The sequence below is a fragment of the Falco punctatus genome, assembly GCF_963210335.1.
Source record: "Falco punctatus genome assembly, chromosome: 19".
Taxonomy (NCBI): domain Eukaryota; kingdom Metazoa; phylum Chordata; class Aves; order Falconiformes; family Falconidae; genus Falco; species Falco punctatus.
In genome coordinates this window covers 2,475,166-2,487,862 of record NC_137599.1, presented here as the reverse complement: position 1 = coordinate 2,487,862, position 12,697 = coordinate 2,475,166, and the positions used below count along the sequence as shown (strand labels likewise).

The 12,697-nt window shown below is 69.3% G+C and overlaps 3 protein-coding genes across 6 annotated transcripts; 1 reads left to right on the top strand and 2 right to left on the bottom strand.

Moving 5' to 3' along the window:
- Positions 1-390: 390 nt before the first annotated feature.
- PGAP3 (post-GPI attachment to proteins phospholipase 3) lies at positions 391-4,499 on the top strand. 3 transcript variants are annotated; one of them, XM_080369361.1, is made up of 8 exons: positions 391-642; positions 1,631-1,728; positions 1,832-1,954; positions 2,419-2,481; positions 2,652-2,713; positions 2,814-2,950; positions 3,046-3,250; positions 3,791-4,499. In XM_080369361.1, exons 1-8 carry the CDS (start codon positions 444-446, stop codon positions 3,888-3,890), a joined length of 987 nt encoding a protein of 328 aa, XP_080225487.1. In that variant the 5' UTR covers positions 391-443; the 3' UTR covers positions 3,891-4,499. The 3 variants fall into 3 exon arrangements, with proteins under 3 accessions (XP_080225487.1, XP_080225486.1, XP_080225488.1); XM_080369360.1 differs by having other exon boundaries at positions 395-642; positions 1,802-1,954; positions 3,791-4,309; XM_080369362.1 differs by having other exon boundaries at positions 395-642; positions 1,802-1,954; positions 3,827-4,306.
- Positions 4,500-5,270: 771 nt separating this feature from the next.
- Positions 5,271-10,391, bottom strand: PNMT (phenylethanolamine N-methyltransferase). 2 transcript variants are annotated; one of them, XM_080369292.1, is made up of 3 exons: positions 8,574-10,380; positions 8,111-8,318; positions 5,274-5,907 (listed from the first exon to the last, which is right to left on the bottom strand). In XM_080369292.1, exons 1-3 carry the CDS (start codon positions 8,725-8,727, stop codon positions 5,475-5,477), a joined length of 795 nt encoding a protein of 264 aa, XP_080225418.1. In that variant the 5' UTR covers positions 8,728-10,380; the 3' UTR covers positions 5,274-5,474. The 2 variants fall into 2 exon arrangements, with proteins under 2 accessions (XP_080225417.1, XP_080225418.1); XM_080369291.1 differs by having other exon boundaries at positions 5,271-5,907; positions 8,111-10,391.
- A 208-nt stretch (positions 10,392-10,599) lies between these two features.
- TCAP (titin-cap) lies at positions 10,600-11,905 on the bottom strand. The gene is made up of 2 exons (XM_080369293.1): positions 11,731-11,905; positions 10,600-10,996 (listed from the first exon to the last, which is right to left on the bottom strand). The coding sequence occupies exons 1-2, from the start codon at positions 11,877-11,879 to the stop codon at positions 10,741-10,743; spliced, it is 405 nt and encodes a 134-aa protein (XP_080225419.1). The 5' UTR covers positions 11,880-11,905; the 3' UTR covers positions 10,600-10,740.
- Between the last annotated feature and the right edge of the window lie 792 nt (positions 11,906-12,697).

Below are 12,697 nucleotides of genomic sequence, written 5' to 3'. Positions count from 1 at the left end.
TCCCCAAGGGCCACCCCACAGCACACCCCCCCCCCCGGCCACCCGCAGCCCCCCAGGAGCTGGCACTCGGCTGGGCCGCAGCAGGGACCCCCATTGTTTAGGGGGGGCGGTGTGTGTGTACCCCAGGGTCCCTGCCCACCGTGGGGTGACACCTGGGCGGGGAGAGGAGCGGGGAGCCGGCCTGTCACCCCCACCCCAGGGGAGGCACAGCATGTGCCCCCTGTCCGTCCCCCCCCGCCCCGGAGGCCGCCAGGCCCCAGTGAGGGGAATATATCCCATGAGCCTCCGCGCAGGGCGCCCCCGGGGGGGGATATATCCCATGAGCCTCCCGCCTCAGGGCACTGTATCCCATCATCCCGCGCCGGGTGGAGGAGCTATATCCCAGGGTGCCCCGCGCCGCCCCCGTTTCCGGGGCGGGCCGGAAGCGGCCGGGCCGGGCGGCGATGGCGGCCGGCGGCGCGGCGAGGGCCGCGCTGCTGCTGCTGCTGGGGGCGGCGGCGGCGCCGGGCCCGGCCCGGGGCTCGCAGGGGGACCGGGAGCCGCTGTACCGCGAGTGCCTGGGCCGCTGCGAGCGGCAGAACTGCTCGGGGGCGGCGCTGCGGCACTTCCGCGCCCGCCAGCCGCTCTACATGGGCCTGACAGGTACCGCCCCCTCCGCGCCCATTGGCGGCCGCGCCGCGCCCCCGCGGAGGTCACGCCCCTCCTGGCACCACGCCCCCCTCGGGCCACGCCTCCGCACCGGGGGGGTCGGGCCGGGCTGGGAGGCACTGGGCTGGACTGGGGCCGGGCTGGGGACTGTCCTGAGGCTGCTGGCCTGGACTGAGGCCGGGCTGGGAGGCACTGGGCCGGACTGGGACTGGACTAGGGCAGGACTGAGGAGCGCTGGGCTGTCCTGAGGCCAGGCTGGAGGCGGTGGGCTGGACTGGGGCCGGACTGGGGCTGGACTGGGCTGTCCTGCGTCCAGAGTGGGGCTGGGCTAGGAGGCACTGGGCCAGACTGGGAAGCACTAGGCTGTCCTGAGGCCTGGTTGGAGGGTGCTGGGCTGGACTGAGACTGGGCTGGAAGTTGCTGGGGGGTCCTGGTTTGTACAGCAAGGCACTGGGCTATGCTGGTTCTGTACTGGGGGTCACTGGGCCATGCTGGGGGAGCATTAGGCTATACTGGCCTGTGTTGAGGGGCACTCGGGTTATATTGGTGGTCACTGGGCCATGCTGGTGGCTACTGGGCCATTCTGGGGTCATGCCGAGAGGTGCTGGGCTATGCTGGGGGGACACTGAGCCACACTGGGGGGGCTGGACTTTGCTGGAGGAGATGTTGGCCATTTTGGGTGTCATTGGACTGTCTGGGGGCCACTGGGCTGTACTGGGTGGGCCACTGGGCTGTACTGGGTGTTGCTGGGCCACAGTGCTAGGAGCCACCTGGGGAAAGCCTGGGTGCCCTGCCTGCACCCAGCACAGCGGGGGGACACCCCCCCCCCCCAAGCTCCCCCTGACCTGAGCTGGGTCGTGGGCACTCCCAGCACCCATCGTGGTCTGACCGTGCTGCCTAATGGTTCATACTGGGAGGGACTGGAGGGGACTGGGGGGGCACGCCAGCTGCTCCCTCCCATCGCCGGTCTCCCCGGCCGCAGGCTGGACCTGCCGTGATGACTGCAAGTACGAGTGCATGTGGCTGACGGTGCGGCTCTACGTCCAGGGCGGCCACAGGGTACCCCAGTTCCATGGCAAGGTGAGCGGTGAGGGGCTGGGGGGGGCTACTGGGGGGGGGCTGTGCCCACTGACATCACCATTCTCTGTTCCAGTGGCCCTTCTCGCGGTTCCTCTTCTTCCAGGAGCCGGCCTCCGCCTTCGCCTCCTTCCTTAACGGCCTGGCCAGCTTCGTCATGCTGCTGCGCTACAAAGCTGCCGTCCCCCCGGCCTCCCCCATGTACCCCACCTGCGTCGCCTTCGCCTGGGTGAGCCGTCACCCCCCCCTTCCCTTCCCGGGGTGGGGGGGGGCTGTGCTGCACCCCACATCCTCGCTGCTCCACCTGGGGGGCTTCTGGTAGCCCCCACAGCCTCCCCTTCATTGCAGGGCCCCCTACCCGGGGGGCCGGGGAGGCTGTGGGGGGCGCAGCCGGTGCGGCACGGAGCCAGCAGCGTTTGCTGGTGGCCTCTGCCAAAGCGCTGAGTCTCGAGGGCTTTTCCGTAACCAGCTGATCAGCAAACCCCGCACAGCTCCGGCTGCTGCCGCACCCCGGCCACCGGCACCGCCGCAGCCAATTTTCAGGGCGCTCGTCTGCCCCAATAAGTCTGACGAGGGGGACGTGACCCAGGCGGGGAGCTGGCACTTAGGCTGGCAGCGGGGGCCACGCGCCTTCTCCCCTCCTCCCCCCCCCCCCCCCCCCCTCCTCACTTTGGGGTCCCACCTCTCCGTCAGGTTTCCTTAAACGCCTGGTTCTGGTCCACCGTTTTCCACACGAGGGACACGGCTGTGACGGAGGTGAGTGGCACCCCCAGAGCTGGAGTGACTGTGGGCTTGGCCCCGAACCTGTGCTGGGGTGGTGGCATTCAGCTATTTTGGGGGGCGGGTGGGGGGTGCTGTGTGCCAGAGCCCTCCCCCCCCTTCCTCCCTGAGCCACCAGCACAGCTCACCCGGCCCCGATCCCGCAGAAACTGGACTATTTCTGTGCTTCGGCCGTCATCCTGCACTCCGTGTACCTGTGCTGCGTCAGGTGAGACGGTGGGGCAGGGCGCTGGGGACAGCGGTGGTGGCTGGTCCCCAGGGCTGTAAGTGACCCCTTCCTCCTCCTCCTCCTCCGCCTTCCCTCCCAGGACGCTGGGGCTGCAGCGACCAGCCTTAATCAGCATCTTCAGGGCCTTCCTCCTCCTCTTCCTCGCCTGCCACATCTCCTACCTGACCCTCGTCCGCTTCGACTACGGCTACAACATGGCTGCGAACGCGGCGATCGGTGAGACCGGGGATGGGGGGAGCCTGGATGGAGGGGTGCTGCGCCCACAGGTGGGTGCTCCCCTCACCCTGTGCCCCCCTCCCTGCCCTCCCCAGGGCTCCTCAACCTGGCGTGGTGGCTGCGGTGGTGCCTGCGGAACCGCCCGCGCCTGCCCCACGTCTGGAAGTGCGCGGCCGTGGTGCTGCTGCTGCAGGCGCTGGCGCTGCTGGAGCTGCTCGACTTCCCCCCCCTCTTTTGGGTGCTGGACGCCCACGCGCTCTGGCACATCGGCACCATCCCCCTCAACGTCCTCTTCTACAGGTCAGTGCCCCCCTCCCCCTCCTGAAAATATGGGTGCTGGGCACCCCAGGCCTTCCAACACTGTGCTGGGTGCCCCTCTCTTGAGGTTCTGGGGACCCCTCGGTGTCCCGTGGTGTGCTAGGAGTCCTCACCCATGAAACTGAGGTGATAGGGACCCCCCCCCCCCGCCTCTTGCCCACGGGGGGCTGGGTGCCCCCCCTTTAAAATCAGGGTGCCCCCCCGTCTTAAAATAGGGGTGGTAAGGGGCCCACTTTGGTCCATGGGATGCTCGGTGCCCCTCTGTTTCCCGTGGGGTGCTGGGGGCCCGTCTGTCACTCATGGGATGCGCGGTGCCCCCCCTTCTTGAAATCAGGGTGCTGGGGGCCCCCTTTTTGCTTGTGGGACCCCCCCCTGCTGCTGCTCCCTGGCTGTGTTCAGTGGGGGGTTTCAGGGCTCCCCCAGTTTTCCCGCTGCCCCTTCCCCCCTCCCCAGCACTGACCGCCGAGGGGGGGGCTCCCTGGAGGCTGTGGGGCTATGGAACTGAGAGGCCCCCCCCTGCAGCCCCCACCTCTCTGCCCCCGCCCCCCCCCCCCACAGTTTCCTGGTGGATGACAGCCTCTACCTCCTGAAGGCCAACTCCGACCTCTTCAAAGTGGACTAGAACTGCTGGGGGGGGGGGAGCACAGCCCCTCGTGCCCCCCAGGGGTCCTGCCCTGCCCTGTGCCAAGTGAACCCCTGCCCCCTGCCCCACCCCCCCACCCCCCCCCCAAGCTCCTTTCCCCGGTTGCCTTCTGAGTTTTTCTTTTCTTTCCATGCCCCCCTGCGCCCCCCATCTCCCCTCCTCGGGGTGCGGGGGGGCTGGGCACCCCACCCCCCCTCAGCTGCTGGTTGCACAGGGGCCGAGGGAAGCTGAGCCCCCCCCCCCGCTCTGGTCCCCACCCCCCCCCCAGCTGCTGCTGCTGAGCCAGGGGTCCTCCCTGCCATGGAGCCCGGCAGCCGTGAGGTGGCAATAGCTGCTGGGGCTGTGGTGCTGGGGGGGGGCTGTGTGTGTGTGTGGGGGGGCCGTGTGTGGGGAGGGGGGGCGGTGCGGGGGATGGGGGGGGGTGCGGGTGAGGGGGGGTCCTTGCTCAGACCTGCTGGCTGCTGGCTGGCTTTGGCAGGGGGGCTGTGTGTGATGTGTGGGGCTGGAGTGGTGCCTTGGGGCTGGGGGTGACACCCCCCCCCCCCTCCTCTGGCAGAGGGGCTGTGCCCCCCAGGGATGTGCGCCCCCCCCCCCCCCCCCCCCCCCCCTCTTGCCCAAGCGTGTTGTGGGGTGCGAATAAAATGGAGTTCAACCTGCGCCGTGCCTGGCTCTCACCGCCCTGTGCCCCTCCCCCCCCCCCCCCGCTCTGTGACCCCCACGCTGCCACTGTGCCCCTCCAACACTGCTCTGTGCCCCCCACACTGCCAGTGTGCCCCCCCCCCAACACTGCTCTGCACCCCACACACTGCCACTGTGGCCCCCCAACCCCCCACACCGCTCTGTGCCCCCCAACACCACTCTGTGCCCCCCACACTGCCAGTGTGCCCCCCAACACTGCTCTGTGCCCCCCCCCCCACCACTGTACTCCCCCAACACCGCTCTGCACCCTCCCACACTGCCAGTGTGCCCCCCCCCAACACTGCTCTGCACCCCACACACTGCCACTGTGGCCCCCCAACCCCCCACACTGCCACTGTGCCCCCCCAACACTGCTCTGCGCCCCCCCTGCCACTGTGCCCCCCCCAACACTGCTCTGCACCCCTCCCAATGCCACTCTGTGCCCCCCCCCCCCCCCCCCCTGTGCCCCCCCATGACCAGCGCACACACCACCCCCCCTTCCTTGCACCCTGGGTCTGCCCTCCCAGGCTGTGTTGTGTCCGCGTTCCCCCCCCCCACAGTGTCCCCCATTCTCCTTGCTGTCACCCCAGGGTGCACCCCACATCCACCCTGTCCTGCACCCCATTTCTCACCCCGTGCATGCCCCCCACCCCCACTCAACGTGCCCCTTATCCCGCCTGCACCCCCCCCCCCCCCAATCACAGCCTCCCCTTTGCCCCCCACCCCCCTACCCAGGACCTACAGGTGACCCCCCAGGGACCCCCCCCCAGGCTGTTCCGTGCAGCTCAGGCTTTATTGGGGGGTGCACCAGGGTGAGGGTGGGGGGCACCGCGTCCAGCTTTTGGGGCGAGGGGGGGCAGCCCCCCCCCCCCGCGGGGGGCTCCCTCAGGCCTCCGGCTTCTGCGCGTGGACAAAGAAGACGCCATCGACGTCGTCGACGCCGGTGCGGAGCGCGGGCGGCATGGCGTAGGAGCGGAAATCCCGGAGCGCGAAGCCGGCGGCGGCCAGCGCGGCGCGGACGTCGGCCTCGGCCAGCGGCACCACGGGCAGGCGAGCGGCCCCCGCCAGGTAGAAGGTCTCGCCCAGGGCCCCCAGCAGCACGACGTGCCCCCCCGGGCGCAGCAGCGAGCCCACGTGCCGCAGGGCCCGCGTGAAGGCGGCGCCGTCGGGGCTGACGGCCTCCAAGCAGAAGGCGGAGAGCAGCGCGTCGGCCGGCGGGTGCAGCGGGGCGCCCAGCGGCTCCGGCCGGTGCACGTCGATGGGCACGATGCGCCGCAGCCGGCCCCGCAGCCGCCGCTGCTTCTCCTGCCAGGGCTCCCTGGGGGGGGGGGGGGGGGCAGGGGTCAGCGGGGTGGCTTGGGGGGCAGCCTGGGGGATGGGGTCCCCTAGGGGGTCAGTCTGGCACCCATCGGGATGTGGGGATGGGGTCCCCTGGGGTCAGCCTGGGGGATGGGGTCCCCTAGGGGGTCAGTCTGGCACCCATCGGGATGTGGGGATGGGGTCCCCTAGGGGCTCAGTCTGGTACCCATAGGGATGTGGGGATGGGGTCCCCTGGGGTCAGCCTGGGGGATGGGGTCCCCTAGGGGGTCAGTCTGGCACCCATCGGGATGTGGGGATGGGGTCCCCTAGGGGCTCAGTCTGGTACCCATAGGGATGTGGGGATGGGGTCCCCTGGGGTCAGCCTGGGGGATGGGGTCCCCTAGGGAGTCAGTCTGGTACCCATAGGGACGTGGGGATGGGGTCCCCTGGGGTCAGCCTGGGGGATGGGGTCCCCTAGGGGGTCAGTCTGGCACCCATCGGGATGTGGGGATGGGGTCCCCTAGGGGCTCAGTCTGGTACCCATAGGGATGTGGGGATGGGGTCCCCTGGGGTCAGCCTGGGGGATGGGGTCCCCTAGGGGGTCAGTCTGGCACCCATCGGGATGTGGGGATGGGGTCCCCTAGGGGCTCAGTCTGGTACCCATAGGGATGTGGGGATGGGGTCCCCTGGGGTCAGCCTGGGGGATGGGGTCCCCTAGGGAGTCAGTCTGGTACCCATAGGGACGTGGGGATGGGGTCCCCTGGGGTCAGCCTGGGGGATGGGGTCCCCTAGGGGGTCAGCCTGGCACCCATAGGGACGTGGGGATGGGGTCCCCTGGGGTCAGCCTGGGGGATGGGGTCCCCTAGGGGGTCAGCCTGGCACCCATAGGGATGTGGGGATGGGGTCCTGCAGGGATCAGCCCAGCAGGGACAAGGACATGGGGATGGGGTCCCATGGGGATCAGCCTGGCACCCGCAGGGACACGGGGACAGGTTGCCACAGGGATCAACCCAGCACCCACAGGGATGTAGGGATGGAATCCCCTGGGGATCAGCCTGACACCTGCAGGGACGTGGGGACAGGATTCCACGGGGATTAACCCAGCACCCACAGGGACATGGGGACAGGATTCCATGGGTATGTGGGTCTGGGATCCTGCAGGGATCAACCCGAAATTCACAGGGACATAGGGACAGGATCCTGCAGGGATCAGACCAATGTCTGTGAGGCATGAGGAGGCATGCTTCTGCAGGGATCAGCCCAGCATCCGCAGGAACGTGGGGGCTGTGATCCCTTGGGATCAACCCAGCATCCATGGGGGTGTGGGAGGCTTTGGGAACGTGCTTCTGCAGGATCTGCCCAGTGTCTGCAGGGCTGTGGGGCTGGGATCCCATGGGATCCGGGGACATGCTGCTGCAGGGATGAGCCAGGCATCTGCAGGGCTGTGGGGCTGGGATCCCATGGGATCCGGGGACATGCTGCTGCAGGGATGAGCCAGGCATCTGCAGGGCTGTGGGGCTGGGATCCCATGGGATCCGGGGACATGCTGCTGCAGGGATGAGCCAGGCATCTGCAGGGCTGTGGGGCTGGGATCCCATGGGATCCGGGGACATGCTGCTGCAGGGATGAGCCAGGCATCTGCAGGGCTGTGGGGCTGGGATCCCATGGGATCCGGGGACATGCTCCTGCAGGGATGAGCCAGGCATCTGCAGGGCTGTGGGGCTGGGATCCCATGGGATCCGGGGACATGCTGCTGCAGGGATGAGCCAGGCATCTGCAGGGCTGTGGGGCTGGGATCCCATGGGATCCGGGGACATGCTCCTGCAGGGATGAGCCAGGCATCTGCAGGGCTGTGGGGCTGGGATCCCATGGGATCCGGGGACATGCTGCTGCAGGGATGAGCCAGGCATCTGCAGGGCTGTGGGGCTGGGATCCCATGGGATCTGGGGACATGCTGCTGCAGGGATGAGCCAGGCATCTGCAGGGCTGTGGGGCTGGGATCCCATGGGATCTGGGGACATGCTGCTGCAGGGATGAGCCAGGCATCTGCAGGGCTGTGGGGCTGGGATCCCATGGGATCTGGGGACATGCTGCTGCAGGCATCACCCCAGCATCTAGAGGGCTGTAGGGCTGCGATCCCATGGGCCAGGCAGCCACGATCCCGCAGGGATCCCGCAGCCCAGCACCGCCCAGCGCCTGGATCCCCCCCGTGTCTGTCCTACCCGCGTCCCTCGATCCTGCAGACGTGCTGGATGAAGGGGCTCCAGTCGAAGGCGCTGGGGTCCCCCCGCACCCAGCGCCCCAGCTCCTCCCGGTTCACCGCCAGGTAGTCGGTGGCCACGATCTCCTCAAAGTGGTCGCAGGCGCTGAGCAGCTGGTAGATGGTGGGACCCGAGCCCACGTCGATCAGCGTGCGCCCACGGATCTCACCTGGGGGGTGAGAAGGACATGGGGGATGGGGGTCCCACACCCAGTTGGGTGCTGCTGGGGGGACAAGGACAACCTGGGGGGGTCCCGCCCGAGGCGGGGGTCCCACCCTGGGCTGGGGAGAAGGGAGATGGACCCCGAGGTCAAGCCATGGTGGGGAGCGGGCAGGGTGGCTACCAGGGTGCTCTCCCACCCCATGCCTCAGTTTCCCCAGCCCCCTGCAAGGTGAGGAAGGGTCTTCCCCACCGCCCCCCTCACCGCTGGCGAAGGTCTCGGCCAGGCATCGCAGCTTCCAGGGCACCACGAACTCCTCGGAGGAGAAGTCGGCGCGGGGGGGCAGGTAGTTGTTCTCCAGGTAGGCGCGGGGGTCGAAGCGCTCGTAGCCCTCCCGGAGGGCGGCCAGGCTGCTCATGGCGGGGGGCTGCTCTGATGGCGCCCGCCCGCCCCCAAACCCGCCTTATATCCCCAGCCGGGCGGGGGGGGGCTGCGGTGAGCGATCCATCCATCCCTCCATCCCTCCATCCTTCATCCATCCCCATCCATCCATCCATCCATCCATCCGTCACGGCTAACCAGGTTAGCGCCAGCGCCCCAGGGCTGGGGGCCGCGGCTGGGCGCCAGCGCTGCCGGATGCGGCCCTGCGCTGAGCGATAACGCTCCGCTGCCCTCCCTGGATGCGGGGAGATGGGGGGGGGGGGGGCAGGATCCAGCAATCCTGGCTCCGATCCCTGTGTCCAGAAGCGTTGCCCACCCCCCCCCCCGGGATGTGGCTGCCCTCGCCGTGACTCCCCGTGTGCTGCCCCAGCGCCAGGGATGCTCAGCAGTGTCCCGTGGGGTGGGGATTGGGGACTGGGATTATTGGGGTGGGGATGGGATGAGGACAGGGATGGGGATTACTGGGATTGGGATGAGGATGGGAAGGGAGGTGGGGATTGGAGTGGGGAGAGGATGGGTATGGGAATGGCATGGGGACAGGGATGGGGATGGGGATGGGGACGGGGACTGGGATTAGTGGGATTGGGATGGGGATGGGATGGGGGCAGGGGATGGGAATGGCATGGGGGCAGGGGATCGGCAATGGGATTACTGCGATTGGGATGGGGATGGGGTGGGGATTGGGATGGGAATGGGATGGGGATGAGGATGGGGACTGGGATTAGTGGGATTGGGATTAGTGGGATGGGGGCAGGGATGGGGACTGGAATGGGGAGAGGATGGGGCTGGGGATTGGGACGGGGATGGGAATGGCGTGGGGACAGGGATGGGGATTGGGATTACTGGGATGGGGATGGGGGTGGGAATGGGAGTGGGATGGGGATGTGGATTGGGATGGGGAGAGGATGGGGCTGGGGATTGGGATAGGGCTGGGATCCATCTGAGCTCTCCCTGTTGCCTCCACCACCAGTGAGCTGAGCGTGCTGGCCCTCAGCCCAGCCCCTGGCAGGAGCCAGAACCACCAACCCTGCCAGCTCCCAGTGCTCCCAGTGTGCCCAGCACCCTGGGATAAAGGGCAGGATAAAACCCACTTATGGGGCTGATGAGAGGGCTGGGAGCAGTGGGGGTGGGGAAGGTGTTTAAACTGGTTCTCGAGTCCTGTGTGCAGGAGCTGCAGGTGGGCAAAGGCGGCTCATGGGGAAGGGGATGGGATGGGGACACCGGGAGGGGACAGGGACTGGCGGTGGCCCAGGGACAGCGGGATCCGGCCGGGTGGGAACAGCTAATCTGGGCACTGGCGCTGGGGCCATCCCGGACCCTGGCACCGGCCGGGCTGGTGATGGAGGGGAGGGGGCAGTTACATAAGGAGAAGGCTACCCCCCTCCCCCAAGGACACCCCCCCCCCCCCCCAAACCTGCCACCCTGGGCCCCACCAGCTGCCGGCAGGGTGCTGTGCCTCAGTTTCCCCCATTGCCCAGCAAGGTCCCCCTCCCCCTAAACCTTGCACCTTCCCCACACCATCCCGTGGGGGGAACTCGTACCCCTCCCCACCCTCCCCGAAGTGACACCGTCGGGGAGGCTGGGCGTTTTATTGCCGTACAAACACCATCATTTTTACACCCCCACAGAGCGCCCCGCCACAGCCCCCCACCCCCATTCCACAGCCCACCCCCACCCCCCCCAGGGCCCCGATTGGCCCCGGGTGGGTTTCAGCGCTCCCCATCTTCTCATCCCCTTCTCTTTGCCAGGGAAACTGAGTCACGCCCGCGGCTGCCGGGAGCCCCCCGAGCCGTGGCCGCCCCATCCCCACCAGCTTTCACGACACCCACTGTGGGGTGGGGTCCCCCGTGCGAGGGAGCCCACCCCCACCTGCCCCCACCACTCTGCGCTGCCTCTTCGGGGCGGCCAAGGGGACCCAGGTATCTGGGCCCCCCTGCCGCCCCCCAGCACCCTCCTGCCCCCTTCCCCCCCCCCAGGTCCCTCGTCACGCTCAGCCCCGCTGGGCCTCGTGCGAGAGGGAGCGGGAGAGGGTGCGGGGGACCCCCGCCTTGGCACCGCGGAGGTCCGAGGGGGCGAAGAGGGGCAGGGGCAGGGTGCGGGCGTAGGGCAGGAGGTGCTGGGTCAGGGGCTGCCCCAGGCACCCGAACTGCAGCAGCCCCCAGGGCGAGCGCTGCTCCAGCACCCGAACCTCCCCGCGATGCTCCAGCGTCTCCCGGCGCTGCTCGTCCACCTCTCGCCAGCACCACCTGGGCGTGGGGTGCTCATGGGGGTGGGAGTGGGGGCCCAGCGCCCCACAGGGACCCCCACGTCCTGCTCTGCCCCACTGGGGCCACCCCACCCTGCAGGGACCCCTGGAGACCCCCACGTCCCACCCCACTCTGCAGGGACCCCTGGAGACCCCCACATCCCACCCCCCCCTGCAGGGACCCCTGGAGACCCCTCATGGCCCAGCCACCCCACTCTGCAGGGACCACCCACCCCTCAGGGGTCCCCAGGTCCCCGCTGGCAACTCTGGAGACTCCCCACGGCCTCACCAAGCCCATGGGGACCCTTGGAGACCCTCCAGGAGCTGCACAGTCCCACGGGGACCACCCCACCCCGTGGGGACCCCTGGAAACCTCCATGTCCCACCCCACCCCGTGGGGACCCCTGGAGACCCCCACACCCCTCACAGCCCCATGTGGATGCCCAGCCTTCCCAGCTCTGTGAAGACCCCCCCCATCTCCCCACAGGAACACCCGAGACCTTCCCAGTCCCACTTAAGAGACCCCCCCCACCTCCCTGGAAGCCCCATGACCCCACAGGGACCCTTGGGGGGACCCCTGAGAACCCCACAACCCCATCAGAACCCTTGGAGCCCCCCAGAGCCCCAAGACCTTACGGAAACCCCACAGCCCTTGGGGACCCTCAAGCACCCAGCACCTCCTATAGCACCAGCACCCCAAAGACACCCCCCATGGGTGGCAGCGGTGCCCCTCACCCCTCCTCAGGCCTGGTGCTGAGCTCCAGGTCCAGCCACTCGGCGCTGAACGTCTCACGACGCCCCACGTCCTCCTCCTGCACATGGCAGCCCAGGCGGGCGCCCGAGAGCAGCCCCCCGCTGCGGACCACCGTGCTCGGCCCCAACATGCTGCCTCGGCCCCCCCTGCCCGCCCGCCCTGCTTATAACGGCCCCGCCGAGGCTATTTTGGGACGTGTCACTGGCACCGTGGGGACGGGAGGGTGCCAAGGGCCCCCTGGGAGCCAGTAGGGGGGTGGCACTGGGGACACGTGTGTCACCTCGTGTGCGTCTGGCCACGCTCAGCCCCATGTGCCCGCCAGCCGCTCGCCAACCCCACGGTGGCACCCCCGGCCCCCAACGGGGGGCAGACCCTTGTCGGCAACGTGATGGCACAGGCGGGACCCCCTGGCCCCGGCCCAGGGCACGTCTGGCCTTTCCGTGCCCGCCACGCCGCTGGCACCGGCCCCCGCGACCAGCCAACGCGATGGACCCCGGCGGCACTAACGGCTTTGCCGGTGCCCACCGTGGTGGCCACGCCACTGGGGTCCCGTCCCAGTGCGTCCCCCCACCAGGGCGCAGGGACTGGCTATGCCAGGCAAGCGGGTAGGGGGGTTGCTGGTGGCAAGCCCCCCCCCCCCCCCCCACCGGCTGGGCTATTTGTAGGGCCAACAGATGGGGGCTGCGAACAGACGGGCGCTCGCCGGGTGCCAACAGCCGGGGCACACGTGGCCACCGCTGCTGCCATGGGGGGGGGGGGGACACACGACACACACCGGTCTCCAGCCCCTTCCAGCCACGGTGGTCCCGCTCCAGGGCCGGGGGACATCCAGGGAAACCTTAGGATGCCCAGGAGCTGCCCGGTGCCACCACAGGATGGGGGACAGTGACACCCATGGCTGAAGGAGGCTGGAGGACGAGTCCTTTGAGCCCGGGGGGGGGGCGGGGG